This window comes from Cervus elaphus, chromosome 6 (assembly GCF_910594005.1).
Source record: "Cervus elaphus chromosome 6, mCerEla1.1, whole genome shotgun sequence".
NCBI classification, from domain to species: domain Eukaryota; kingdom Metazoa; phylum Chordata; class Mammalia; order Artiodactyla; family Cervidae; genus Cervus; species Cervus elaphus.
Genome location: NC_057820.1, coordinates 29,591,919 through 29,618,227, shown reverse-complemented (window position 1 = coordinate 29,618,227; position 26,309 = coordinate 29,591,919). Strand labels below are relative to the sequence as shown.

At 37.5% G+C, this 26,309-nt stretch overlaps 1 protein-coding gene across 1 annotated transcript in view; it reads left to right on the top strand.

Annotated features, from left to right (window-relative positions):
* Positions 1-21,168, top strand: part of MOB1B (MOB kinase activator 1B) — a 57,276-nt gene extending 36,108 nt beyond the window's left edge. The window contains exons 3-6 of the mRNA XM_043906532.1: positions 4,775-4,868; positions 9,275-9,408; positions 11,945-12,108; positions 15,339-21,168. Coding sequence (XP_043762467.1) covers positions 4,775-4,868; positions 9,275-9,408; positions 11,945-12,108; positions 15,339-15,416 — 470 coding nt within the window. The 3' untranslated portion in view covers positions 15,417-21,168. The remainder of the gene's footprint in view (positions 1-4,774; positions 4,869-9,274; positions 9,409-11,944; positions 12,109-15,338) is intronic.
* The last annotated feature ends 5,141 nt before the right edge of the window (positions 21,169-26,309 follow it).

Genomic DNA, 26,309 nt, shown 5'->3' with positions numbered 1-26,309 from the left:
AAAAAGTGGGGAAATAAAAGTGGTACTTTAGTATTCAAGGTTTATCGGACTCGGTGAGGAAATTAATAAAGTTTTATAATTGGAGGAAATTTATATGACTCTAGTAGAAATAAAATTAAATTGAAAATATATACTAAATGTCTAGGCTTTGATTAAGGAGAAGCAGAATCATATTTTTATTATAATACTTGATGGTATTTTATTGTGGTTTGAAACATATCATGGGATTTATAAATTGAGCTGCCACCCACTGATGACTTTTAGGAATCTAAAGGATTTTACTGAGATGTCTTAAAGCCTCACTGTGACAGCAGTTCCTTAAGGGCAATATTTATTATACTACAGTTATCCTCCTGACCCTGGAGAGTTTATTTACTGAAGAGAGAAAAGTAATTTGTTTGCTTTATTGTTGAGACTCATCTAACTCATTAAATAGTTCTATGCAGAATAAATTTCTAACATATGTGCATATTCTTTTTTTTGATACTTTTTTGTGCCTTTTCTTGTACCATTTATTTGCGAGCTCATTTTCGAATGTGAAAAGCCTGAGGAAGCAGGTAGCTGACGGGAACTCGTGCTATGGCACAGGGAGCTCAGCTTGATGATCTGTGATGACCCGAGGTGGTGGGATGGGGAGTGGGAGGGCCGTCCCAGAGGGAGGGGACAGGTGTGTACACACAGCGGGAATCCCTTCAGTGTACGGCAGAAACTAACGCAGCAGTGTGACATAGGGCTTCTGTCCTACAAGAGACTCTGACTTTTATAAAAGCAGATCACTGTTACCTGTCTGTATTCTGCCTCCATAGCCAGAACTGTCTGTACTATTGAAATGTCTAGAACTTGAGGAGCTTCTAAAATTTCACAGACATTTTGCATTTATAGCTGGAAGAAAATTACTTTGAACTGAGGTGTTAGAACATCCCCATGGAACATGGAATTCTGCTTTTAAAATATAGCAATTGACTGAAATATTGGATTACAGTTTTTTCTTATATATATGTATATATATATACACACACATATAGTAATCTTTCCAAATGACACTTATAAAGTGAATAGGATTTGAGACTAAACAGATAATTTCCATTACTGACAGTGATTAAGTGAACATTTCGGGTGCATAAAAGGCTGAAGGGAATTTGTTGATAAGATTGATATCTTAATGGCCTTTTGGCTTCAGTTTACTTGCCAGATGAAGATAAATGGTAGAAGATAGGACATTTTACAAATTCAATAACTAATCTCATAGCCAGAAACCAGAGGCTGTTTTTAAATATTCTGCTGCCAGAAAGAGTGATAGCTTAAAGATAGAAAATTCAGAGTTTTGGAAAAAGCAGATGTATAGCTTATAATTAATTTTTGTTGCATAGAATCTTGAGGCCATGTCTTTGTGGAAGAAAACTAACAATGACTAAATGTCTCCTTTATGAGACAAGTCTTTTTTTTTTTTTTTCTTTTTTTAGCACTCTGCAATATACCAAATTTTAGAGGCAGGAAACTGAGATCCAGGGAGGTTAAGTAACAACTGTTAAGTATAGAGCTGGGATTTCAAAGCCATAGGTTACCCTTTGTTCACATGGAGGACAACTCAATTAAAAATGGGCCAAAGAACTAAATAGACATTTTCCCAAAGAAAACATACAGATGGCCAATAAGCACATGAAAAGATGCTCAACATCACTAATTATCCAAGAAATACAAATATAAACCACAGTGAGTACTTGGGTGCAATCTCATAAACGACAGAATGATCTCTGTTCATTTCTAAGGCAAACCATTCAATATCACGGTTATCCAAGTCTATGCCCCAACCAATAATGCTGAAGAAGCTGAAGTTGAACAGTTCTATGAAGACCTACATGACCTTCTAGAACTAACACCCAAAAAAGATGTCCTTTTCATTATAGGGGATTGGAATGCAAAAATAGGAAGTCAAGAGATATATGGAGTAACAGGCAAGTTTGGCCATGGAATACAAAATGAAACAGGGCAAAGGCTAACAGAGTTTTGCCAAGAGAATGCACTGGTCATAGCAGACACCCTCTTGCAACAATACAAGAGAAGACTCTACACATGGACATCACCAGATGGCCAAAACCGAAATCAGATTGATTATATTCTTTGCAGCCAAAGACGGAGAAACTCTATACAGTTACCAAAAACAAGACCAGGAGCTGACTGTGGTTCAGATCATGAACTCCTTATTGCAAAATTCAGACTTAAATTGAAGAAAGTAGGGAAAACCACTAGACCATTCAGCTATGACCTAAATCAAATCCCCTATGATTATACAGTGGAAGTGACAAATGGATTCAAGGGCGTAGATCTGATAGACAGAGTGCCTGAAGAACTATGGACGGAAGTTCCTGATACTGTACAGGAGGTAGAGATCAAAACCATCCCCAAGAAAAAGAAATGCAAAAAGGCAAAATGGCTGTCTGAGGAACTTTACAAATAACTGAGAAAAGAAGAGGAGCAAAAGGCAAAGGAGAAAAAGAAAGATACATCCATCTTAATGCAGAGTTCCAAAGACTCTTAAGGAGAGATAGGAAAGCTTCCTAAGTGATCAGTGCAAATAAATAGAGGAAAACAAGAGAATGGGAAAGACTAGACATCTCTTCAAAAAATTAGAGATACCAGGGGAACATTTTATGTGAATCTGGGCACAATAAAAGACAGAATCGGTCTGGACCTAACAGAAGCATATGAAGAAGAGGTGGCAAGAATACACAGAAGAACTAGACAAAAAAGATCTTGATGACCCAGATAATCACGATGATGTGATCACTTACCTAGAGCCAGACATCCTGGAGTGTGAAGTCAAATGGGCCTTAGGAACCATCACAATGAACAAAGCTAGTGGAAGTGATGGAATTCCAGCTGAACTATTTCAGATCCTAAGAGATGATGCTGTTAAAGTGCTACACTCAATATGCCAGCAAATTTGGAAAACTCAGCAGTGGCCACAGGACTGGAAAAGGTCACTTCATTCCAATCTCAAAGAAAGGCAATGCCAAAGAATGTTCAAACTACTGTACAATTGCACTCATCTCAAACGCTTCCAAAGTAAAACTCAAATTCTCCAAGCGTGGCTTCAACAGTACATGAACTGAGAACTTCCAGATGTTCAAGCTGGATTTAGAAAAGGCAGAGGAACCAGAGATCAAATTGCCATCATCCATTGGATCATAGAAGAAGCAAGAGAATTCCAGAAAAACATTCACTGACTACACTAAAGCCTTTGACTGTGTGGATCACAGCAAACTGTGGGAAATTCTTTTTTTTTTTTTTAATTCTTAAAGAGATGGAAATACTGGACCATCTTACCTGCCTCCTGAGAAATCTGTATGTAGGTCAAGAAGCAACGGTTTGAACTGGACATGGAACAATGGACTGGTTCCAAATTGGGAAAGGAGTACATCAAGGCTGTGTATTGTTACTCTGCTTACTTAACTTATATGCAGAGTACATCATGTGAAATGCCGGACTGGATGAAGCACAAGCTAGAATCATGATTGCCAGGAGAAATATCAATAACCTCAGATACGCAGATGATACCACCCTTATGGCAGAAAACAAAGAGGAACTAAAGATCCTCTTGATGAAAGTGAAAGAGGAGAGTGGAAAAGCTGGCTTAAAACTCAGCATTTAGTGAACTAGGATCATGGCATGCAGTCCCACCACTTCATGGCAAATAGATGGGGAGACAATGGAAACAGTGAGAGATTTTATTTTCTTGGGCTCCAAAATCACTGCAGATGGTGACTGCAGCTACGAAATTAAAAAGACACTTGCTCCTTGGAAGAAAAGCTATGACCAAACTAGACAGTATATTAAAAAGCAGAGATATTACTTTGCAACAGAAGTCCGTCTAGTCAAAGCTATGATTTTTCCAGTAGTCATGTATGGATGTGAAAGTTGGACCATCAAGAAAGCTGAGCACTGAAGAACTGATGCTTTTGAACTGTGGTGTTGGAGAAGACTCTTGAGAGTCCTTTGGACTGCATGGAGATCAAACCAGTCTATCCTAAAGGAGATCAGTCCTGAATATTCATTGGAAGGACTGATGCTGAAGCTAAAGCTCCAGTACTTTGGCCACCTGATGGGAAGAACTGACTCATTAGAAAAGACCCTGATGCTGGAAAAGATCGAAGGCAGGAGGAGATGGGGACGACAGAGGATGAGATAGTTCGATGGCATCACCAGCTCAATGGGCATGAGTTTGAGCAAGCTCCAGGAGTTGGTGATAGACAGGGAAGCCTGGCATGCTGCAGTCCACGGGGTCACAAAGAGTCGGACACAACTGAGTGACTGAACTCTACTGAACTAAGTGAAAAGTCGAGTTTTACTTTTCCGTAGAGATAGCCAAGAGACTCAGAAACTGTCTCACTCTTAGTGATCTATGAAAGTTCTTTATATATTCTGAATACAGGATCTTTATTGATTATATGTGTTGCAAATAATTTTTCCCACTCTGTGCTTGCCTTGTTTAAAATTTATGTATTTTTAATTGAAGGATAATTATAATATTGTGTTGGTTTCTGCCATACATCAACATATTAACATGGTGTGCTTGCCTTTTTATTTTCTTAAGGGAGTCACTTAACCAGAAGCTCCCAAATTCAGTGAGTTAAGTATTTTTTCTTGTATACTTATTATCTGTTCTTTGTTGAGGAAAAAATGTGGATAGAGCTCATATTTTGCTGAAATAAAAGATTCTCTTTGAGTAAAATTAAAATTTAACTTTTTACCTATAAATAATATTGCTTTGCAGCTGTAGATTTCTTCAATCAGATCAACATGCTTTATGGAACAATCACAGATTTTTGTACAGAAGAAAGTTGTCCAGTGATGTCAGCTGGCCCAAAGTAAGATATGATTCATGATCAGTTCTCAGTTTTACTGTATCATACAGTGCTTAGATAAGAAGAAGATTTCTGGCCTTACAGTTTCTATATTTGCTGTCTCCTCCCTTGATTCACCAGTGACTAGTGCTTTGAGTCGAGTTCCTTAGCCTGGGCTTTATGGTGCTCCCTGCTGTACTGTCCTCCATCCTGTCTTTTTCTGTTCACTTCTGCTTCTCTATCCAGACTAGATTATTAAAAATGCTTCCATTACATTTAAAAAAATAGAAATAATTGTTGATATACAGTGTTATGTTAGTTTCAGGCGTATTGCATAATGATTTGACATTTCCATACATTATGAAATGATCGTCATGTTAAGTCTAGTAGTCATCTGTTCCCATACAAAGTTATTACAGTGTCATTGACCATACTCTTTATGTTGAATAGTATATTCTCAAGCTGACTTATAACTGGAGGTTTATATCTTTAAATAAATATAAATATATATACATACTGCATATTCTTTATTTATTCATCTGTTGATAGACACTGAAGTTACTTTCATATTTTAGGTATTGAAAATAATGTTGGAATGAAAAATTGTTTGCATATATCTTTTCAAATTAGTGTTTGTGTTTTCTTTGCGTAAATACCCAGAAATGAAATTGCCACATCTTATGGCAGTTCAATTTTTAATATTCTGAAGAGACTCTGAAGCACCACTATACATTTTTCCATAGTGGCTGCACCAATTCACAGTTTCATCAGCAGTGCATATAAATTTCCTTTTTGTTAAATGCTTGCCAATACTCATTATTTGTTGTCTTTTTGATAATAGCCATTTTAACAGATGTGAAACAGTATCTCATTATGGTTTTAGTTTCCATTTCCCTCATGATTGATGAAATTGAGCATCTTTTATTGTGTCTGTTGGTCATCTGTATGTCTTTGTAAAAATGTCTATTCAGGTCCTCTGTCCATCTTTTAATTGTGTTGTTTATTTTTTTGATGTTGAGTTATGGGGTCGCTAAGAGTCGGACATGACTGAGTGACTTCACTTTCACTTTTCACTTTCATGCATTGGAGAAGGAAATGGCAACCCACTCCAGAGTTCTTGCCTGGAGAATCCCAGGGACGGGGGGCCCTGGTGGGCTGCCGCCTATGGGGTTGCACAGAGTCGGACACGACTAAAGCAGCTTAGCAGCAGCATATGACTTCTTTGGTAGAATTCACCTGTGAAGCTATTTGGTCTTTCACTTTTGTTTGTTGGAAGGTTTTTTGTTTGTTTGTTTTTTAAAATTGCTGATTCATTTCAATACTGGTAATCCATCTGTTCATATTTCCTGTTTTTTCCAGATTCAGTTTTGGGAGATTGTATGTTTCTAGAGTTTATCACTTTCCTCTAAGTTATCCATTTGGTTGGCTGTAATTTTTTGTAGTAATCTCTTAATGATCATTTGTACTTCTGTGCTATTGTTTTTAATGTCTTTCATTTCTGATTTTATTTCTTTGGGTTTATCAATTTTTTTTATTTTTTCAGAGACCAGGTGTCAGTTTCATTAATGTTTTCTATTTTTTTTCCTTAGTTTCTATCTCATTTAATTATGCTCTTTTCCTCATGATTTCTTTCTTTCCACTAACTTTGGGTTTTATTTGTTCCATTTTCCCAGGTAATTAAAGCTTAGATTGTTTATTTGAGATTTTTCTTATTTTCTGAGGTAGGTTTGTATTGCTATAAAATTCCCTCTTAGAACTGTTTTTGCTGCATCCCATGTATTTTGGATCACTGTGTTTTTGTTTTCATTTGTCTCTAGGTATTTTTTGATTTCCTCTTTGATTTCTTCAGTGACCCATTGGTTTTTGGGTAGTATATTGTTTAGACTCCACCTGTTAGTACTTTTTGCAGTTTTTTTCTTGGAATGGTTTCTCTGTTGTTATTTATTATTGTTGTTAACCAAGAAATGAATATTTGGGAATTTGCAGTTTAAAAGTTCATACCATGATGAGAGAAATAAATTTCAGACAACTATCTGTCAAAGGTGAAATAAAAAAAATCATTGGGGACAAAATAGAGTCAGAAGATGAAGTCATCTTAAGTATAGTGAAAGTGAAAGTTGCTGAGTTGTGTTTGACTCTTTGCGACCCTATGGACTATATACAGTCCGTGGAATTCTCCAGGCCAGAATCATGGAGTGGGTAGACTTTCCCTTCTCCAGAGGATCTTCTCAACCCAGGGGTCAAACCTAGGTCTCCCGCATTGCAGGCAGATTCTTTACCAGCTGAGCCACAAGGGAAGCCCAAGAATACTGGAGTGGATAGCCTATCCTTTCTCCAGCTGATCTTCCCAACCCAGGAATTAAATCGGGGTCTCCTGCATTGCAGGCGGATTCTTACCAACTTAGCTATCAGGGAATCCCCATCTTAAGTATAAACATGACAAAAGAAAAAGATTCAGGGGATCATAGTTATAAACTCTAGAAGTATAAGCAATATACAGTTTTGTTTTTCAGAAAGCTTTAGGGCATTGAAAATTAGTATTTTTTTATAAAGCTTCAGGGTATTGAAAATGATTACTGTGTCCGCTTTTGACTTTCGCATTTATAAATGAATATAGGGGACTTTCCTGGTGGTCCAGTGGCTAAGATTCTAAGCTCCCAATGTAGGGGGTGCAGGTTCCATTCCTGGTCAGAGCAGTAGATCCCACATGCCACAACCAAATCCTGTATACTATAGGTAAGACTCAGTGCGGCCAAATAAATAAATAAAGTACAAATTTAAAAAAATGAATATGGAACACCTGGAAATCATTACAGAATGAAAAACATGACTAGAAGAGAAATGCAAAAACATTAAGAATTCATAACATAAGGGAGAAAACGTAGGTGAATGCCTGTCTTTTTAAGCAAAGACTAAGCTGTTGCTGTTGTTAGTCACTCAGTCTTGTCTGACTCTTTGTGTCCCCATGGACTGTAACTCGCCAGGCTTCTCTGTCCATGGAATTTCCCAGGCCAAGAATACTGGAGTGGGTTGCCATTTCCTTCTCCAGGAAGACTAAGTAATGATGGTCTAAAGTCCTACCATTCATATTCTCTATCTCCAAAGAGAATCAAACAAGAAGAAGCTTAAGGCACACCTGAGACTTTGTTTTATATTAGGAAGAATCTCTTGACTGTGAAAGTGATTAAATAGGGAAACAGGATGCCAGGAAGTGTTGCGAAATTGCCTATTGGAGACCTTCAAAGTAAACTTGACATTTCATCCCTGTTTCCCAGGGTTGGCAATAAGACGTGGTGTCACAATATTTATTTGAGTGTATCCTATTTAACATTTACTGCTCAAGTGTGAGTAGCTATGGTTAAATAGAAAGCATCTTTATTTATCCTGTCTCAAGATGGTTTTCATTGTTTAAAATACCCTGTAGTATTTTTCCATTATATTTTCTTTCAGCTCCTTTTCTAGCCTTTCTCACCTGTTGTTCTGTCAGTCCAAACTCTGGGGCAAAGTTAGAAAAACACAGCTGATTCAAAAGGAGAGGCAGAGGTAATCTTTCAGAAACTAAACTAAATGCTAGTTCAGTTTAGACATTTTTGTACTTTGGAGTTTCGGCTGCATGCTTATTATCTTAAAAATCAGGTTGTGGTTGTGAGTGTATGTTTGTGTAGTTAACTCCATGAGCAATCTGTGGCACTGTTTTCACATACTCATTTGCAGGTTTGTCTTCTCTACCAGTCTTTTCTCTGTGAGAATAGAGAAAACGTCTTTCAATTCAGTGTCCTTTGTTCAAGAGCAGCATTCCTTGACTCATCATTTCTCAATCGTAGGTGTACATTAAAAGTTTATTGTACCAAAGGATAGTGTCTCATTAATACCCAAATACTGTAGGCATCTTTATTTGGCGTTCCAGTCTTCCTCTAAGGCTTGTTTAGCTCCTCAACCAAGTATACTCAAATATTGAATCATTCTCTTTTTCATTCATTTTACTTTGGCACTTCTGTTTCATTCTCTATCTTTAACCCAAATTTTAATGCCCCAAGTTAAAGAGAATTGTACTGTGTAAGGAGAAATGTTTTTTGAGGAAGAAGACAACAATTATAAAGATTAAAGATGATCACCATAGAAGTGGGAAATAAACTTAGGGTTTCTGCTATGGCAATTTATACTGTATGTGATTCTAAAATATAAAAGTTATATATGAAGGAAAGTTCACAAAAAATGAGCTTGGTGGAATCTTAGTTTGTATCCTGATAAACGCAAAATAGTTTAATAGCAATTTAAAAATGCCAAATGTAAAAAAATATTTATTTGGAGGAGGAGATTAAAATATGTCCTGAATATATTCATAAAAAACATATGTGTAATACAAAAAATACAGACATTATGTATAGATTATATTGACATTCTGTGTGCTTTTTATCTTTCCAATACAGATATGAGTATCATTGGGCAGATGGAACAAACATAAAGAAGCCTATTAAGTGCTCTGCACCAAAGTATATTGATTACCTGATGACTTGGGTTCAGGACCAGTTGGATGATGAGACATTATTTCCATCAAAAATTGGTATAATTGTTTTGGTTAACTGGGATCCATCATGATTTATTTGCCTTCATACTTTTCTAGGACTTAAAATAGAATTGCCTGTATATTCAAGGAACCATGCTAGATTAATTGTCACTTCAAAATATTTCTAATATTTCTAATCTTATATGCTTGAAAAGTATCTTTTTCATACCAAGTTTATCATGCATTAATTAGGTAAACCTCCCTATAATTTTAAACAATATGAAGGTCTGTATATCTTGGACTGTAACAAATCTGGCTTGTGTTAAGGGAAAAAAAGAGACTGGATGTTGGGTAGATAGCCGGTAATCATCTGCTGTAGTCGTATCCATTTCATATTTAGAAAGGGAGTTTGTATGACCTTAGGCTTCCTGCGTGGCTCAGCTCCACCTGCAATGCGGGAGACCTGGGTTCGATCCCTGGGTTGGGAAGATGCCCTGGAGAAGGGACCGGCTATCCGCTCCAGCATTCTGGCCTATACAGTCCATGGGTCATGGAGTAACCCATTGAGTCTGACCCAAAGAGTCGGACATGACTGAGTGACTTTGACTGTCTTTCACTTTTATGTGATATAAACCCAGTATTACATTATATTTTTATCAGAGCATTTGTATTCATGACCCATAGCATGAACCTTGCCAACTGTGAAATCAAACTAGGTGAGAAGAAAACAAGATATGATGGGTTGGCCTGTTAGCACCTAAGTGACTTTTGCTTTTTTTATATTCGCTGACCTTTTAAAGGGCTAAACTTTCAAGCAGAAATTATTTACATTTATTTATTTATTTATTCACATTTATTTATTAACAGTTCATATGATTTTACTGTGTCAAACTGCTTACAACTGTGTTTTCTGAAAAAAATAAGAATTTGCTTTTTCAACTTCTTGACTGTATTTTATGCTTTTTTACTTTTGGTGAGAAGGATGTGGTGGAGGAGACAGCAATGTAAATAGTTGCTGTTGTGACACATTCATTGAATGCTTTAACTACTTCAGAACCTTTGTAATGAAAGGTCTATTTTTCAAAACTGCATTCCTTATATACATAGTATGGTATGGGATAAGTGCCCTCATCTTTTATCTTCCATATTTTTAAACTTTTTATTTTAATCCAATTTCAGACTTCTGTTAATGGAAAATTTGTAAGAATCATGCAAAGAACCCTTATATATCCTTCTTCCGGATTGTTTAGTTGCCAGCATTTAACTCATTTGCCTTCCCTCTCTCTCCCTCCTTCCCTCTCTCTCCCTCCTTCCCTCTCTCTCCCTCCTTCCCTCTCTCTCCCTCCTTCCCTCTCTCTCCCTCCTTCCCTCTCTCTCCCTCCTTCCCTCACTCCTTCCCTCCTTTCTCTTCCCTCCTGACCCCACATTCTTTCTTTTTCCTGAAGATTTGAGAGTAAGTTGCATATATGATGACCTTTATCTCCATGTGCTTCAATGTGTGTTTTCTTAGACGATCACAGAGTAACTTTCAAAATCAGGAAATGAATGCCAGTACAATATTATTGTCTAATTTACAGATCTTATTCCGATTTTTCAGTCTTTTTTGGTCTTTCATGACATTGACATTTTTGAAGAGTGTAATATACTGTTTTGTATAGTGTCCCTTCATTTGGGAGACACTTATGTCCCCCAAAATGTCTTATGTTGTCTTACGTTTTCTTGTGACCTATAACTTTTTTCTTTTAAACTTTTAATTTTATATTGAAGTAAAGCCGATTAACAATGTTGTGATAGTTTCTGGTAGGCTGCAAAGGGACTCAGCCATACGTATACATGTACCCTTTCTCCCCCAAACTCCCCTCCCATCCAGGCTGCCAGAAAACAATGAGCAGAGTTCCCTACTGTGCCATGCAGTAGGACCTTGTTGTGACTTATTATATTTTTAAATGGGCAGTAGGCAATGACCACATTGAAGCCAATAGTACCATACTAGTATTTGGCTTGTGTTTTGCCTGTCTGGATCATTTAGCCAGTTTAACAAGGGATGTGGATTTTTGTATTTTTCTAGTTGTGTATTTGTTTAATGCTATAAAAGTGCTCTAATTCAGAAAGCCAGTCTCTCTAATTGAGCAGAGACTACAGCTAATTTCAAGATAAATGTACTCCTGGTGTAGTAATGCAATAACTTCCTTAGGAAAAAAATACAAAACTGTATTGCCAGCATTTCAAACAAAACTAAATGTGGTAATACATTATTTGTGTTCAGCATAAGAAATCTGAGGGACTAGGTGTGCATTTTAGCTCCATTACCATCTCAGACATTTATTTGTTGTATTTTTGGTAAACTGGTGTTATATTACAGGCCTAAGGGGCTCTACTGAAGACAGATTCTTATTCCATAGAAGCACTGAAGTTTGTTTTCATTCATGATATACTGAGAACATTTGAAAAGTACAATGGGTATATTAAGTGGTAATAAAAATATTTCTTATTTTCCGCCTTGTTTTGGTAATTTATGTTGTCACTTGCTGACAAACTCATACTGCCTTGTTCTCTTCTTGTTAATAGAGGGAGTTGTTTATCTCTTTACTAGGTGTCCCATTTCCGAAGAATTTCATGTCTGTGGCAAAAACTATACTCAAACGCCTCTTTAGGGTTTATGCTCACATTTATCATCAGCATTTCGACCCTGTGATCCAGCTTCAAGAGGAAGCACATCTCAATACATCTTTCAAGCACTTTATTTTTTTTGTCCAGGTAAGTTGGATTAGGGGCTTCCCTGATAGCTCAATATTTGGTAAAGAATTTAGTAAATTCTCAGAATTTGGTAAAGAATCCACCTGTGATGCAGGAGACCTGGGTTTGACCCGTGGGTTGGGAAGATCTCCTGGAGAAGGGAAAGGCTACCCACTCCAGTATTCTGGCATGGAGAAATCCATGGACTGTTTAGTTCATCAGTTCACAAAGAGTCGGACACGACTGAGCAACTTTACTTTCAAGTTGGATTAGGAGATATTTTTTGCTCAGTAAAAGCAGTTATCTACAGAGTAATGAGGTGAATACTACATCCATACTGTCAGGATAAAATTTGCTCTATTTCTTTAGTCTTTATCCTCTTTAATACTTGCCATGATGATCAAGACTTGCCTTCAGTTTCTGAATTCCATCACAGGTCTACAGTGAATCTGAACAATCTTACTTCAGCTAACTGTCTGTAATGGAGCAGCTGAAGAGGGAACTTGGCTGGTAGACATGGAGATGAACTTGTCTCTGAGCGCTCCTGCTACTCCTTTTTCCTGTCTGCTCTAGATCTTTTTTCGAAGATCTGCCATGGAAATGAACTTTAAATAGCATATCTTTTTCCTCCTTTTAAAACCATATTCTAAGTTCTGAATTTGATACTGTCCATTATTCCAAAGGGGGGAAAATGTCCCAAAGAGCGTTGATATTCCAGAGGTCCATTAATCTTTGATCTGACTCCTTAAGTTGACCTCCTCTTCCTTCACTGTTTAGTTCTCAGGCAGCTGGCCTTAGAAATGTAGACTAAAAGAAATGAGGTTGTTCTTGCCCTGCTATAGTAATTAGAGAACCAACAGGTAGGAGTGAAAAAGGTAGAAATGCATAAACTGAGCAGATATTTTTCAGTGGAGGTTGGAGAAGGAAGATGGTAGGTAGGAGATGTCCATGACTTATATCTCTGTTGTTTTTTTAATCTGTTTTTGTATGTAAACTTATAAATGCCTTTCTCACACTCATCTCCACAAAGAAAAATTTATTTTCCTTCTATTCACACTCCTCACACTGAGGGCACATGTTTTGTATCTTAATTTCACCTATATAACAAAGAAAATTTAGGAGATAGTAACTTGGAAAAGACCCTGATGCTTGGAGGGATTGGGGGCAGGAGGAGAAGGGGACGACAGAAGATGAGATGGCTGGATGTCATCACCGACTCAATAGACATGAGTTTGGGTAAACTCCGGGAGTTGTGGTGGACAGGGAGGCCTGGCGTGCTGCAATTCATGGGGTCACAAAGAGTCGGACACGACTGAGCGACTGAACTGAACTGAACTGAATTTGCCAAAACCATTGCTCTGAGCAATTATTTTACTGTGGTGTCCCATCTATAGACACCAGTAGAAACAAAGAAAATGTTATACTGAATGTCTGCCTCCGTGCCTTGGTTTAGGCAGAACATGATTACTTGAGGTTTCAGTAGTTTGAGAGAGGATTCCTCTCACCAGGAAGTTTAGTTTTACCTTACTGTATGATGTTAAAGTACCCTGTATCTCCCAACTCCTAGCAAATAGTAAGAATTTGGTATGTGGCATTTACCACATCTGAGTCTCATTATATCTGAGGACACTGATAGTTTTAAAGATGGGTCTGTTGGTTATATAGTATCACCTCTTTGAGTGAGAGTGGCCCCTGCCCTGGGCCTCACAATTTAGGAGTTTTACCCTGGCCCTTCTCCAGCTTACTTCTCCCCACAGAGTGAGAAATCCACAGGGCCAAGAACATACCTGCATAGGGTCCCTTCTGGTATGTGCTTGGGTACCTGGGATTCAGAATTCCCTGCCCACGTGGTCCCAAGTGTATTTCCAGGATCTGCATGGATCTTTTCTGTTGGTCCATTGTTTTACGGGAAGGTCATGTCTCGTGGGTAACCTCTAAACCTAAGGAATACCCATATTGCAGCTGTTCATGAGTGTGGGTGGATGTTGCCTTTATAAGCCAGTCAGGGTGTCCACACTCCTGCATGTGAGGCCCTTTGAATTACAGGATGGAACTGGGGTTTGGTAGATCAGGGAGGTTTGCTGAGGGCCAAGGACTGGCTCTCCTCACATGTAGACTCTTGAGGAGTCTTTTAAAAATTCTAAATTTGAATCTGCCTTCCTGGCTACTATGAAGGTGTATTTGTCAAGGCAGGAGAATCAAACATATATAAAAATATATTAGCTTAATATAAAATATAATAATTTAGTCATGTAATATAAATATCTATTTGTGTTCTTGGTCCACACCCCACAAATCTTAGTGGTAGACTTGCTGTTAAATGACCCTTAATGTTTCTTCTCAGTACTTACTGTAGTGGTTGGCCCATGGCGAGTGCTAATAAATGAGTGAAATTGAGATCTCAGAATGCCCCACTGTGGCAGAAGATCAGAAATATCGACAACCTTTATGTTTTAACCTTATAATTTATAAGCTATTTTTATAGGGGAAAGGTATTCAGAATTGAATTTCAGAATGACAGTGATAGAACTTCTGAAAAAGCACAAATTAAATCCAGGCTTTCTTATTTGTTCTTTACAGGATTTTATTACTTATCATCTGTGGACTCCACATTATTCATATCATTCTCATACCATATCCTATGTAGCTTGCAGATATGTTAGTTAATAACATAAACTAAATCTTTTATTCTTCATATAATACTGAGATTTGCCTGAGAATTTTTTTGGTCCCTACTTGATTGAATATATCTAAATGGTGTCCCAATTATTCATCCTAACAGGGAGCAGCAAGTCTCATTTATTGTTTACTCTGTGCCAGGGATTACATGAAGGGGTTAACACACAGTATCACACTTATTCTCCTTAGTAATCGTATGAGATATGTGTCTGTGTGTGTATGTGTGAGTCGCTCAGTCGTGTCCAACTCTCTGCAACCCCACAAAGTGTAGCCTGCCAGGCTTCTCTGTCCATGGAATTCTCCAGGCAAGAATACTGGAGTGCATTGCCATTCTCTTCTCCAGAATCTTACGAGATAATTTATCCTAATTTTAGTAGAAATGTAAAATACCAGAAGTGGTTAAGTGATTTGCCTAAGAGATAGGGAATAGGGGGAAAAAAAATTTTTTTTTTAAAGATTTGACTTTTATTTACTTAAAAGTTAATTTCCAACAAATGTTAATGGAAATCTATTTTGGAATGAGATGTAAATAATATGTTCTTGCTCTTTCTTCTGCCTTTGTCGGCACATAGGAATTCAACCTTATTGATAGAAGAGAACTTGCACCACTCCAGGAACTGATTGAAAAACTCACCTCAAAGGACAGATAAAAGGATGGGGACCTATGCAAATTATTCCTCAAATGAAACTGTGTGGAGAGTATTTGGATTTTGTTGTATTTTATTTTTATCTTGGTTGTTTTTAATCTTAGGCTTGGAGGGCTTGTTTGGGTTCCTTTTTCTTTAATCTGAATAAATGAAACCATATACTATTGCTAGAGGAAGCCAAGAACCACTGTCTATACATTTGATAGGGGTAAATTTTGTCTTAGTGGCATATAGTATTTTTTTTAACTTGGAGAATTTTTAATAATATTATATGTTGAAAGAAAATGCTTATTGATTGGACTGCTCATGGATGGGGGTTCTCCTTGTGTAAATTGTGGCTGAGTTTTGAAGTCCCCAAAAGACATTTTTAAGTGCCTTGGCAGGCTCACTTCTGAGGTGCAAAGCACAGACATAGAATTTAACAGGGCTTGAAACAATATTAGGATGTCTACCCAGGGCACTTAACTGATGCATGTTTTAAAATATGATAAAAGCCATAGTTTACCTAAATTAATGATCTCCAACTTTTACTACATTAGAGAAACACAATTTGTAAAGGTGTGCGTTTAGGGCATAAAAAATTAGTATTTCTTAATTATTTTTGATATTGATAGTAATTCTGTTCAACAGATGCTTAAAGTTCTACAAGCAAGTCTTTTCCATCTCTTGATATCTGTGATATTGAAACTTGAAGATGTTGAAATGTAATAGCTGTTACATTTTGGCTTCTTTCTACACTTTAACTGCACTGTAGGTGTAAAAATTCAGGTTATGTATAGGTTTGCGATCTTCAGAGGTGATCCTGAACTGTGAGGTTTCTTAGCAATTGCCAAATGAGCCATAAGTCTGCAAAATCCCCTTCTGCTTTGAAGAGGACTGGAGTGTGTGGTTGTAAGGGACGAGGGTGGGGTTAGTTTGAATGGGGCGTTATAGATGGGATTAAGTATAGGGAGTCAAGTTCAAGAAAGTCCTTACTAAAAACCCTTGACTAGAATGGCATGAAGATTTTAATCAATATCTTGTAAACAAAGTCTTAGAGACTTCCTTTTAGGAATCGACTTCCATGTGAAGTTAAAAATAAATTACTAATATTAGATATAGGCATACATATGGAATTTAAGGACTCTGTGGGAAAATTGATCACTTTATAGCATTTCCATTCAGTGAATGGAGCTGGTGTTTTATCATTTTAAAATGATACAGTACCTTCTTTGCTTGTTGTAGGCCCAAGCGTTCTGACTTCTGATTTTTCCACTGTGAAAGGAAGTCTTTCTTTGCAGTGATATCAGATAATGAAAGTGTTAAATGAGTACTTACTAACTTTTACCTTTTTTTTGCCATGACTTTCTAGTGAACTATTCCCATAAATAAAAAATTCAGAAACTTAGTTTTTAAAGTAGATATTAACATCTTTCACTTCAGTTTTATTCTTGCAAAATATCCTCTTAGACTTGCAGTTTTAATTTTGTCATTTTTGGTAAAACTGTTTCCTTCAGTTTGAAATATATACCTTTTCCCTTGTAGACTGGAAATCTTGCTCTGAAATTGTGTAGACTAAAAACACTTAATAGAAAAGAATGTAAAATGAAATCAGTTTGGTTTTACCATTAACAAATCAAATAGTGATACAATTTAATGCCATTACAATTATGATCACTAGGAACTTTTTATCCCATTTCATTTCTAGCAATCATTCTCCACGTACCAACATGGAATTAACAGGAGAACCTGGCAGAGGCAAATACATTGGACATTCATTTGTAATACCTATTTGTAAACTGCAGTGAGAACTGTTGATTTCCTTAAAACAAATATTTTAGTATCCAAATATACAAGATCAGCCACTATGGGTTGATTCAGAAGTAAAATTTGACATCCAGTGATTTGGGTCCTATTCATTTAGGAAAATGAAGCACATGATAATTCAGATTGTCTTCCATACTGCATTTGACTTCATATCAACCTGATAATAAAGGGGTTGCAGTAGCCAAGTGTGGAGAGAAAAGTGAAACATTTGTTTTGCTCATTTAAGCCTTACACAGTACTGTACAAATGTTATTATAAATTAATGTTTAGTAGCAGGACTGACTTTTCCACTCTAGGTAGATAGGAGTTTCTTGTCACTGTGCCAGAATCTCAGGTGCCTGCTTCTGAGTATTCCTTGAAGAAGAGGTATTGGGAAGTAAGGACATGTGTATGTGTATATGTGGTAACAAAGTGGAGACGTTCTCCCAGGGAGAGGCCTGGCAGTGTACATGGTGTCAGCATGGCTGCAGGTAGGGAAACCCAGAGGGTGTGCGAGATGACTGATCCGAAAAAGTCGCTTTCATTCAGCTGGTTCCCATGAGCATTAGCAAGTTGCCCTTTATAAAATAAGGATCACATCTTGTTTTGCAACAGAGTTAGCTTACAAATGTCTATCAGATTCTTTCCAAGTCTCTTAATTTATAAATAACCAGGATAATGATTCCCCTGCTCCGTCCCTCCCTTCTTACAGAGATACAGAGCAGAAGTTGGTTTTCTCATCTGCTGATGAAAGCATGGAATATAAAGTAATAAGTTCACATAGTGTTACTGTCACAATGCTTTGGTTACATGTTGATATAAACCAAGTTTTAGGAATTCTCTTAAATGATGGAATAGTGGTGATGGAAAGAAATTAGTAACAGAAAGAGTGAAAATCTTTTCATTAGCTGTAGATGGTGCTACTGGCTTTTGTTTGCTGGCTTGATTATTCTGTTTCCCACAGAAACCATGGCATTAGGCTGCAGCAAAACAGTAAGTATGTGTTAGCTGGTAGAGACTTTGGAGGTCAGTTTACCTTAAATTGAAAGATTTTAGATAGCTGTTTCTTCCTACCTTTGCTTGTTATTTGTAAATGCTAAATGGTCAACATAAAACTAGGTGGGAGAAGATATGTCTAGAGTATAATAAATATGTCTCAGACTGAGTTACCGCCTGGCTTACCAGGAAAGAAAGCACTACAATCTCTTACATTCAGGAATTACAGATAATGCGCGTATTTATATTTTACATGTAATCACCATACTCCATTTTATGTATTAGTATTTTCCTTGCTTAGGGGAAAATAGTACAGTAACAGATTTCTTTTATACCTTTGTCTTCACCCTCTCTGAGAGAGGTTTTGATAACCACTGAAATGGTAAGATATGGGAGATACAATTGTTAGTCTGTAGGACTTCCTTTTAAAATAAATATGCCACACCTTAAATAGCGACGTGAGAGTTGATCTTCGGGGTGGTTTCTCTGGGAGCACTACTTACTCCAGCTACACTGGAGAGGTGTAATCACTTTCAGAGATGCCTTGAGAGTTGGTATGTGACTATACAAGAAAATCCATTTCATCATTTTAGTTGCACCATAAACTTTTCTGGAAGCTTAATATGACCTATCTCATTTACCAAAATGGCTCTGCTTTGGCTCTTTTCTTAGAACTAAACTATTAAGGAAGTTCAAAAGAATATGCCATAGGATCTGAATTGCAGAAGAGAATATTTTGAGTATTGATTTGTAGCATCATTTAATAAAAAATATAATTTCCTCATGTCACTACTTTGAGGTAGGCAGTATCATTTAGATGTATACGTTTTATTTTATTTTTTAAAATTTAGTTTAATTATCTTACAGTTAAATATAGTAACTTTAAAAGAAAAGGATCCAATATTTAAGATAGAAGTAACTTAAGAAAATAACAACCTTTACCTCTATCCTTTTTTAAAAAAACTTATTTTCATTCAAATGAACAATTTAAATTTCAAGGCTGGAGAAATTGGAACACATTTTATATACTAATTATGCTGAATTTAAGTCTGTGTATCATAGTAAAATATTTCAAACTGTATAATCATTTCATATGTCATTTATAACTTTAACATTTTATTGCCTTTTTAAAAGATACAATCAAGAAGTATATTTGAAAATGTCACTGCATACCAAGAGGAAAACTTATTTTGAAACATATCTGGGATATTAAAAAATACACCAATTCCTAGAAACACTATTTCAGAGCTATACTTTAAGAACCACTCCTAAAATGATTTAAATATCAGCATTTTGTCATAGTATTCAGTTTCACATAGGAATTACTGTTGTTCAGCCATCAGTGCGATGGTGTATGAGAAAACTGTTTAGAGGTAAAGGTATTTCATGATTTAATGGAAAATGATTTTAATAGATAATAACAATTCTGATTGCAGACAATTTGAATTTTTGAGGCTCTCCTAATGGGCTAATCATAGAGAAAAAATCATTTTGAAGCTATAAAACTGTGTTTCTGTGTCTGCCATTTGTAAGTGAACTACTATTAATACTTAAATTTTGACAAAAGAGAAAACACAGATTAAAATACTGAGTACTCTCAGTTCTGCAAGTGTGACACATTTTCTTTTCTGCATATAATACTACACAATAGAAACATTTGGATTAAATCCTCAAAGAGTGAAATCACTGGTTTTTCCAAACTGTGTGTTTACTCGTCATCTCCTTCTCTTTGGAGGTAAATTATTTCCTTATGGCTGTTAACTTTCCATATCTTCCTCCCTCCCCATCTTGCAACACACACTCACATGGACAAAAAACAAAACAGATTGATTATATAGGTCCTCACTATTGGTGATTCTAAAGTGATAGCTGTCAATAGATACATTGCGGCTGAAGTGTTGGATAGTACAACTTAAAGAAGCATTTTTGGTTTGTTTTGGTTGACAACTTTCTTTAAACTATGTCACTGAAGCTGATATTATTAGTAATATACATTTAAAATTTTATCAATATTTAATGTCTGTTATAAATTCTTTTATGTGTGGTTGTTTCTTACAGGTTTGCACATGTTTTAATTTTTATTTTGTTTACTTAATTGTGCAAGGTGTAAAATAGATTCGCACATTTTCATTTTAAGAACACTTTTCTCCCTGAATTGTTCTGCAGAGATAACTATTTTTAGGGGAAATAGTTTTTTACAGCCACTAAATTGTATTTGTTATTTTTGTACATGCATTGCTAGGGTGGTAAGGGCACTAATCTTGTAGGGAAAAAGTTTTGTTTTATTTGAATGTTTCCTATACATTATTACTTACAATTATCTAGGAACAGCATCATGAAATACAATAAATATCAGAACACTTAAAGTTTAAATAAAATCATTTCTATCAAACAGGACAGAACCAGAAGAAAACTACCAGTGCCATAAATGGAAGCGTGTGGTAGCATACACACTGTGCAGGTGTTGTAGAGAAGGAGTAAGGCAGGATCCCGCTCTCATGGAGATGGATAGTTTCTCTATATTAAAGTAGCTGAAGCGGGGCAGGGTGGGGGGGAATCGTCTGAAACATGAAATGCAATATGGGCGCTGTATTGTAAACTGTGCCAAGATTACTCAAACTGCAGTTACTGTTGATCAAACTTTAAACTATTTCATCATTTTTGTTTTAAGAGGGGATACTGAGGGAATTCTCTGGCAGTCAAGTGGTTAAGGCTTGGCACTTTCACTGCCTGGGCCTGGGTTCAATCCCTGGTTGGGGAACTAAGATCCTGCAAGCCATATGATGTGGCAAAAAAAATAAGAGAGTACTGAATGTCAGAAAATCTGTAATATGTTTTGAGAGATGTAAATAAAGTATACAGACTTGTATGTGATGGGATTGGAACTATTTAATTTCTAGGTTTTTTTTTGTTTTGTTTTAAGGAAGAAACTGAATGTTTATTTAAAAAATAAATAGTTATGTTTGGCCATGAATCCTGACTTTGCATTACTGTTCATTTTTGCTATGGGTATTCCCACATTGCATACATTCCTAGAGAAATATTGAAGGTCTGTGAAATATGTTGAACATTTAAAACTTGTTAGGCCTTATTTTTTATAATGTTCACAACAACCCTGGAAGTTAGTATCTCAATATTTCTTATACTAGAAAGCTGAAGCTTAGAAACTGTAGAAGTCACTGATGAGAACTAGGGTTTAAAAACCTAAATATGCTTGACCTTGAGGCCAGTGCTTTTATTGTCTTTAAATATACTATTACTGTGAGAATAGTTAGCAAAATAATTGTTGACTTTTCCATTAAACCAAGATTTTATCTTAATATTCTGTCTTCCTTGTAGACCATTAAAGAGCTTCCCTGGTAGCTCAGCTAGTAAAGACTCCCCCTGAAATGCAGGAGACCCCAGTTCGATTCCTGGATCAGGAAGATCCCCTGGAGAAGAGATAGGCTACCTGCTCCAGTATTCTTGGACTTCCCTGGTGACTCAGATGGTAAAAAATCTGCCTACAATGCAGGAGATTTGGGTTGGTGGAGAGGAGAAATTTATAAGCAAGGTTACTATGTTGATAAACATCCTTTTACAGAAGTTGTTGGGTTGGTATACACAAATGCATGGGTTGTATAACCGCTTAACTTTTTCTGCCTTTATTCTCATTTTCTCAGTTGGTTTAGACTTTTCTTAATAAACCTGTATGCTATCAGGAGACCCTATCTCATCCTTTAGTTATACCAGCATCCCTGCAGGAGAAAAGGAATTCCTAAATTGAAGGAGTAGAAAAATTTCTGGCAAGAGTTAAGATGGTAGCATACTTGTTCCTGGTTGAGTGCTCTAATACCCTGTATTTTATCTGTAATTCTCAAATCTGAAAAGCTCAGAAAACAAAGTATTTTGTTCAGTTCACTGCAAGCTGAACCTGATCTGAGGTTCACAATCTTTATTTCACTGTGAAAACTGATGTTTCAGTGCAAAATGTTAGTGTATTTAACACTTCTGCAAGAGGGTGAGGAATGGTTACATAATATATGTTATATGTGACTATTTTTCTTTTCTAAATTCCAAAACTTTAAAAATTCTGAAACCGAATTGACTACAAGGGTTTCAGGTGAGACACTGTGGACAAAAATCAGGGAGTACTTTTGAGAGTGTTTTTTTTTAGTCTCTTCCATGTGTTAGCCATTGGTTATGGAGGGTAATGAACATGTCAGAGTTTCCCGTGTTTAATATTTCAGTCACTGCACTATAGTGGTTTGTGTGTGTGTGTGTGTGTGTGTGTGTATAGTTTCATTTTGTTTTGGTGGAGGAAGAAACACACTTAAAGATTTCTTCAGTTAGTTGCTCAGTCGTGTCCGACTGCAACCCCATGAACTGCAGCACGCCAGGCCTCCCTGTCCATCGCCAACTCCCAGAGTTTACTCAGACTCATGTCCATTGAGCCGCCCGCATGATGCCATCCAACCATCTCAGCCTCTGTCATCCCCTTCTCTTACCTTCAGTCTTTCCCAGCATCAGCGTCTTTTCAAATGAGTCAACTCTTCGCGTGAGATGGCCAAAGTACTGGAGTTTCAGCTTCAGCATCAGTCCTTCCAATGAACATTCAGGACTGATTTCCTTTAGGATGGACTGGTTGGATCTCCTTGCAGTCCAAGGGACTCTCAAGAGTCTTCTCCATCTACTCAACCCCGAACATCTTTATCCGATCCATATGGGACTGAGCTCTACTTTCCGCCTCCTGGAAGGTCTCAGAGACTCACCTTGCTCTTGCTCTCTAGTAGCTGCCAAAACCCTTACCATTTCATGATTTTCCCCTCAAGTTTGGATGTGGAATGTATAATACCTACTAATGGGATTTTCCTGGAAGTCCAGGGTTAGGACTCTGGGCTTCCACTGCTGGGGGCCTGGGCTTGGTGTCTGGTCAGGGAACTAAGAGCCTGCAAGCTGCATGATGCAACCAAAACAAAAGCAGAACAAAAACCTAGTAGCTTCTCCAGCTTCCTTGCCATCCCAGTGACAAATATTCAGGCCTTTCTCATTTCTAGAATCCTGCTATTTATTACTATGGGGATAAACAAAAGTAATATACATAAAGTACTACCATTATGAAATAACAGGGAATTTACAAAAAATTATTTTTGTTTCCATCCTAGAGTTCACCATGGAATTTTGATTTCTGTCCACCCACCCCCCCCCCTTTTTTTTTTTTTTTTGAGAATGGATTCACCATTCCATTTACAGTTTCTGTGGACAATTTCAACTTGGGAACTTCTGGACTGGGGAGTAGCCTGTTTATTAGGTCTTTATCATGATTAAAAACAAATTCTGGGCGTTTCTACACTGCATTTGTCCCCAGCTAGTCACTGACTAAACAACAACAACAAAGATGAATCATCTATAAGAGGACATGGAATGTATGTAGGCATTCAAAAATTCAACATGTGTTTGTTAACTGTGCTTTGTTGTGTAGTGACTGAGTCATATTCGACTCTTTTGCAACCCCACGGACTGTATGTAGCCTATGAGGCTCCTTCTGTGCATAGGATTTTCCAGGCAAGAATACTGGAGTGGGTTGCCATTTCCTTCTCCCCGTGATCTTCCCAACCCAGGGATGGAACCCCATCTCCTGCATTGGCAGGAAGGTTCTTTACTACTGAGCCGCCAGGGTGTAGGCATGCAAGGTTAATTAAGCTTATTGTTATGCTGAACAGAAACCTACCCGGTATGGTAACTTCTTCATAGCACGGTAGGGTGGAGAAATTTTCCCTCTTAGGTGCTACCCTAATAATTAAATTGACATTAGACAGATTAACAGGAGAAAAACAATTACATAGGGGAGCCACATAAACAGAGAAGGAACTGGCAACCCACTCCAGTATTCTTGCCTAGAGAATCCTGTGGACAGAGGAGCCTGGTGGGCTGCCGTCAATGGGGTCGCAGAGTCGGACACGACTGAAGCGACTTAGCATGCATGAATGCATGCCCCATAGAAACATGAGTAAATTAAATAACTGAAGCAAGAAGCTTTAGTACCTTGTAGACAAACAGGAGGCCTTACAAATAGCTGTGAAACGAGGAGAAGCGAAGAGCAAAGGAGAAAAGGAAAGATTCCCATTTGAATGCAGAGTGCCAGAGAATAGCCAGGAGAGATGAGAAAGCCTTCCTCAGTGATCAGTGCAGTAAAATAGAGAAAAACAACAGAATGGGAAAGACTAGAGATCTCTTCAAGAAAATTAGATACCAAGGGAACATTTCATGCAAAGATGGGTTCAATAAAGGACAGAAATGGTATGGACCTAACAGAAGCAGAAGATATTAAGAAGAGGTGGCAAGAATACACAAAAGAACTGTAAAAAAAAGATCTTCACGACCCAGATAATCACAATGGTGTGATCACTCACCTAGAGCCAGACATCCTGGAATGTGAAGTCAAGTGGGCCTTAGAAAGCATCACTATGAACAAAGCTAGTGGATGTTCCAGTTGAGCTATTTCAAATCCTGAAAGATGATGCTGTGAAAATGTTGCACTCAATATGCCAGCAAATTTGGAAAACTCAGCAAGGGCCACAGGACTGGAAAAGGTCAGTTTTCATTCCAGTCCCTAAGAAAGGCAATCTCAATGCTCAAACTACAGCACAATTGCACTCATCTCACACGCTAGTAAAGTAATGCTCAAAATTCTCCAAGCCAGGCTTCAGCAATACGTGAACCATGAACTTCCAGATGTTCAAGCTGGTTTTAGAAAAGGCAGAGGAACCAGAGATCAAATTGCCAACATCTGCTAGATCACCGAAAAAGCAAGAGAGTTCCAGAAAAACATCTATTTCTGCTTTATTGGCTATGCGAAAGCCTTCGGCTGTGTGGATCACAATAAACTGTGGAAAATTCTTCATGAGATGGGAATACCAGACCACCTGACCTGCTTTCTGAAAACCTGTATGCAGGTCAGGAAGCAACAGTTAGAACTGGACACGGAACAGCAGACTGGTTCCAAATAGGAAAAGGAGTATGTCAAGGCTGTATATTGTCACCCTGCTTATTTAACTTATATGCAGAGTACATCATGAGAAATGCTGGGTTGGAAAAAGCACAAGCTGGAATCAAGATTGCCGGGAGAAATATCAGTAACCTCAGATACGCAGATGACACCACCCTTATGGCAGAAAATGAAGAGGAACTAAAAAGCCTCTTGATGAAAGTGAAAGAGGAGAGTGAAAAAGTTGGCTTAAAGCTTAACATTCAGAAAACTATGATCATGGCATCTGGTCCCATCACCTCATGGGAAATAGATGGGGAGACAGTGGAAACAATGTCAGACTTTATTTTTGGGAGCTCCAAAATCTCTGCAGATGGTGACTGCAGCCATGAAATTAAAAGACACTTACTCCTTGGAAGGAAAGTTATGATCAACCTAGATAGCATATTAAAAAGTAGAGACATTACTTTAAAGCCAACAAAGGTCCGTCTGGTCAAGGCTATGGTTTTTCCAGTGGTCATGTATGGATGTGAGAGTTGGACTGTGAAGAAAGCTGAGCGCCGAAAAATTGATGCTTTTGAACTGTGGTGTTGGAGAAGACTCTTGAGAGTCCCTTGAACTGCAAGGAGAGCCAATCAGTCCATCCTAAAGGAGATCAGTCTTGGGTATTCATTGGAAGGACTGATGCTGAAGCTGAAACTCCAATACTTTGGCCACCTCACATGAAGAGTTGACTCATTGGAAAAGACCCTGATGCTGGGAGGGATTGGGGGCAGGAGGAGAAGGGGACGACAGAGGATGAGATGGCTGGATGGCATCACCGACTCGATGGGCATGAGTTTGAGTAAACTCCAGGAGTTGGTGATGGACAGGGAGGCCTGGTGTGCTGCAATTCATGGGGTCTCAAAAAGTCGGACACAACTGAGCGACTGAACTGAACTAAACTGAGACAAACAATCAATTTGTTAAGAATTCTCAAGATGAAGGGGTGTTGGCCTTGTGTAATAAGTTGATGAAGCAGTAACAAGTTTTATTTATCTAGCCTTCTCTGCCCTAAATTCCCAATCTCTGGGGAAAAGTGTGCTTTCCACCCTCCTGGTACACAGAGGGTACCGTGCACACCAGAGGTTTAGCTCCTGCTTCCAGGA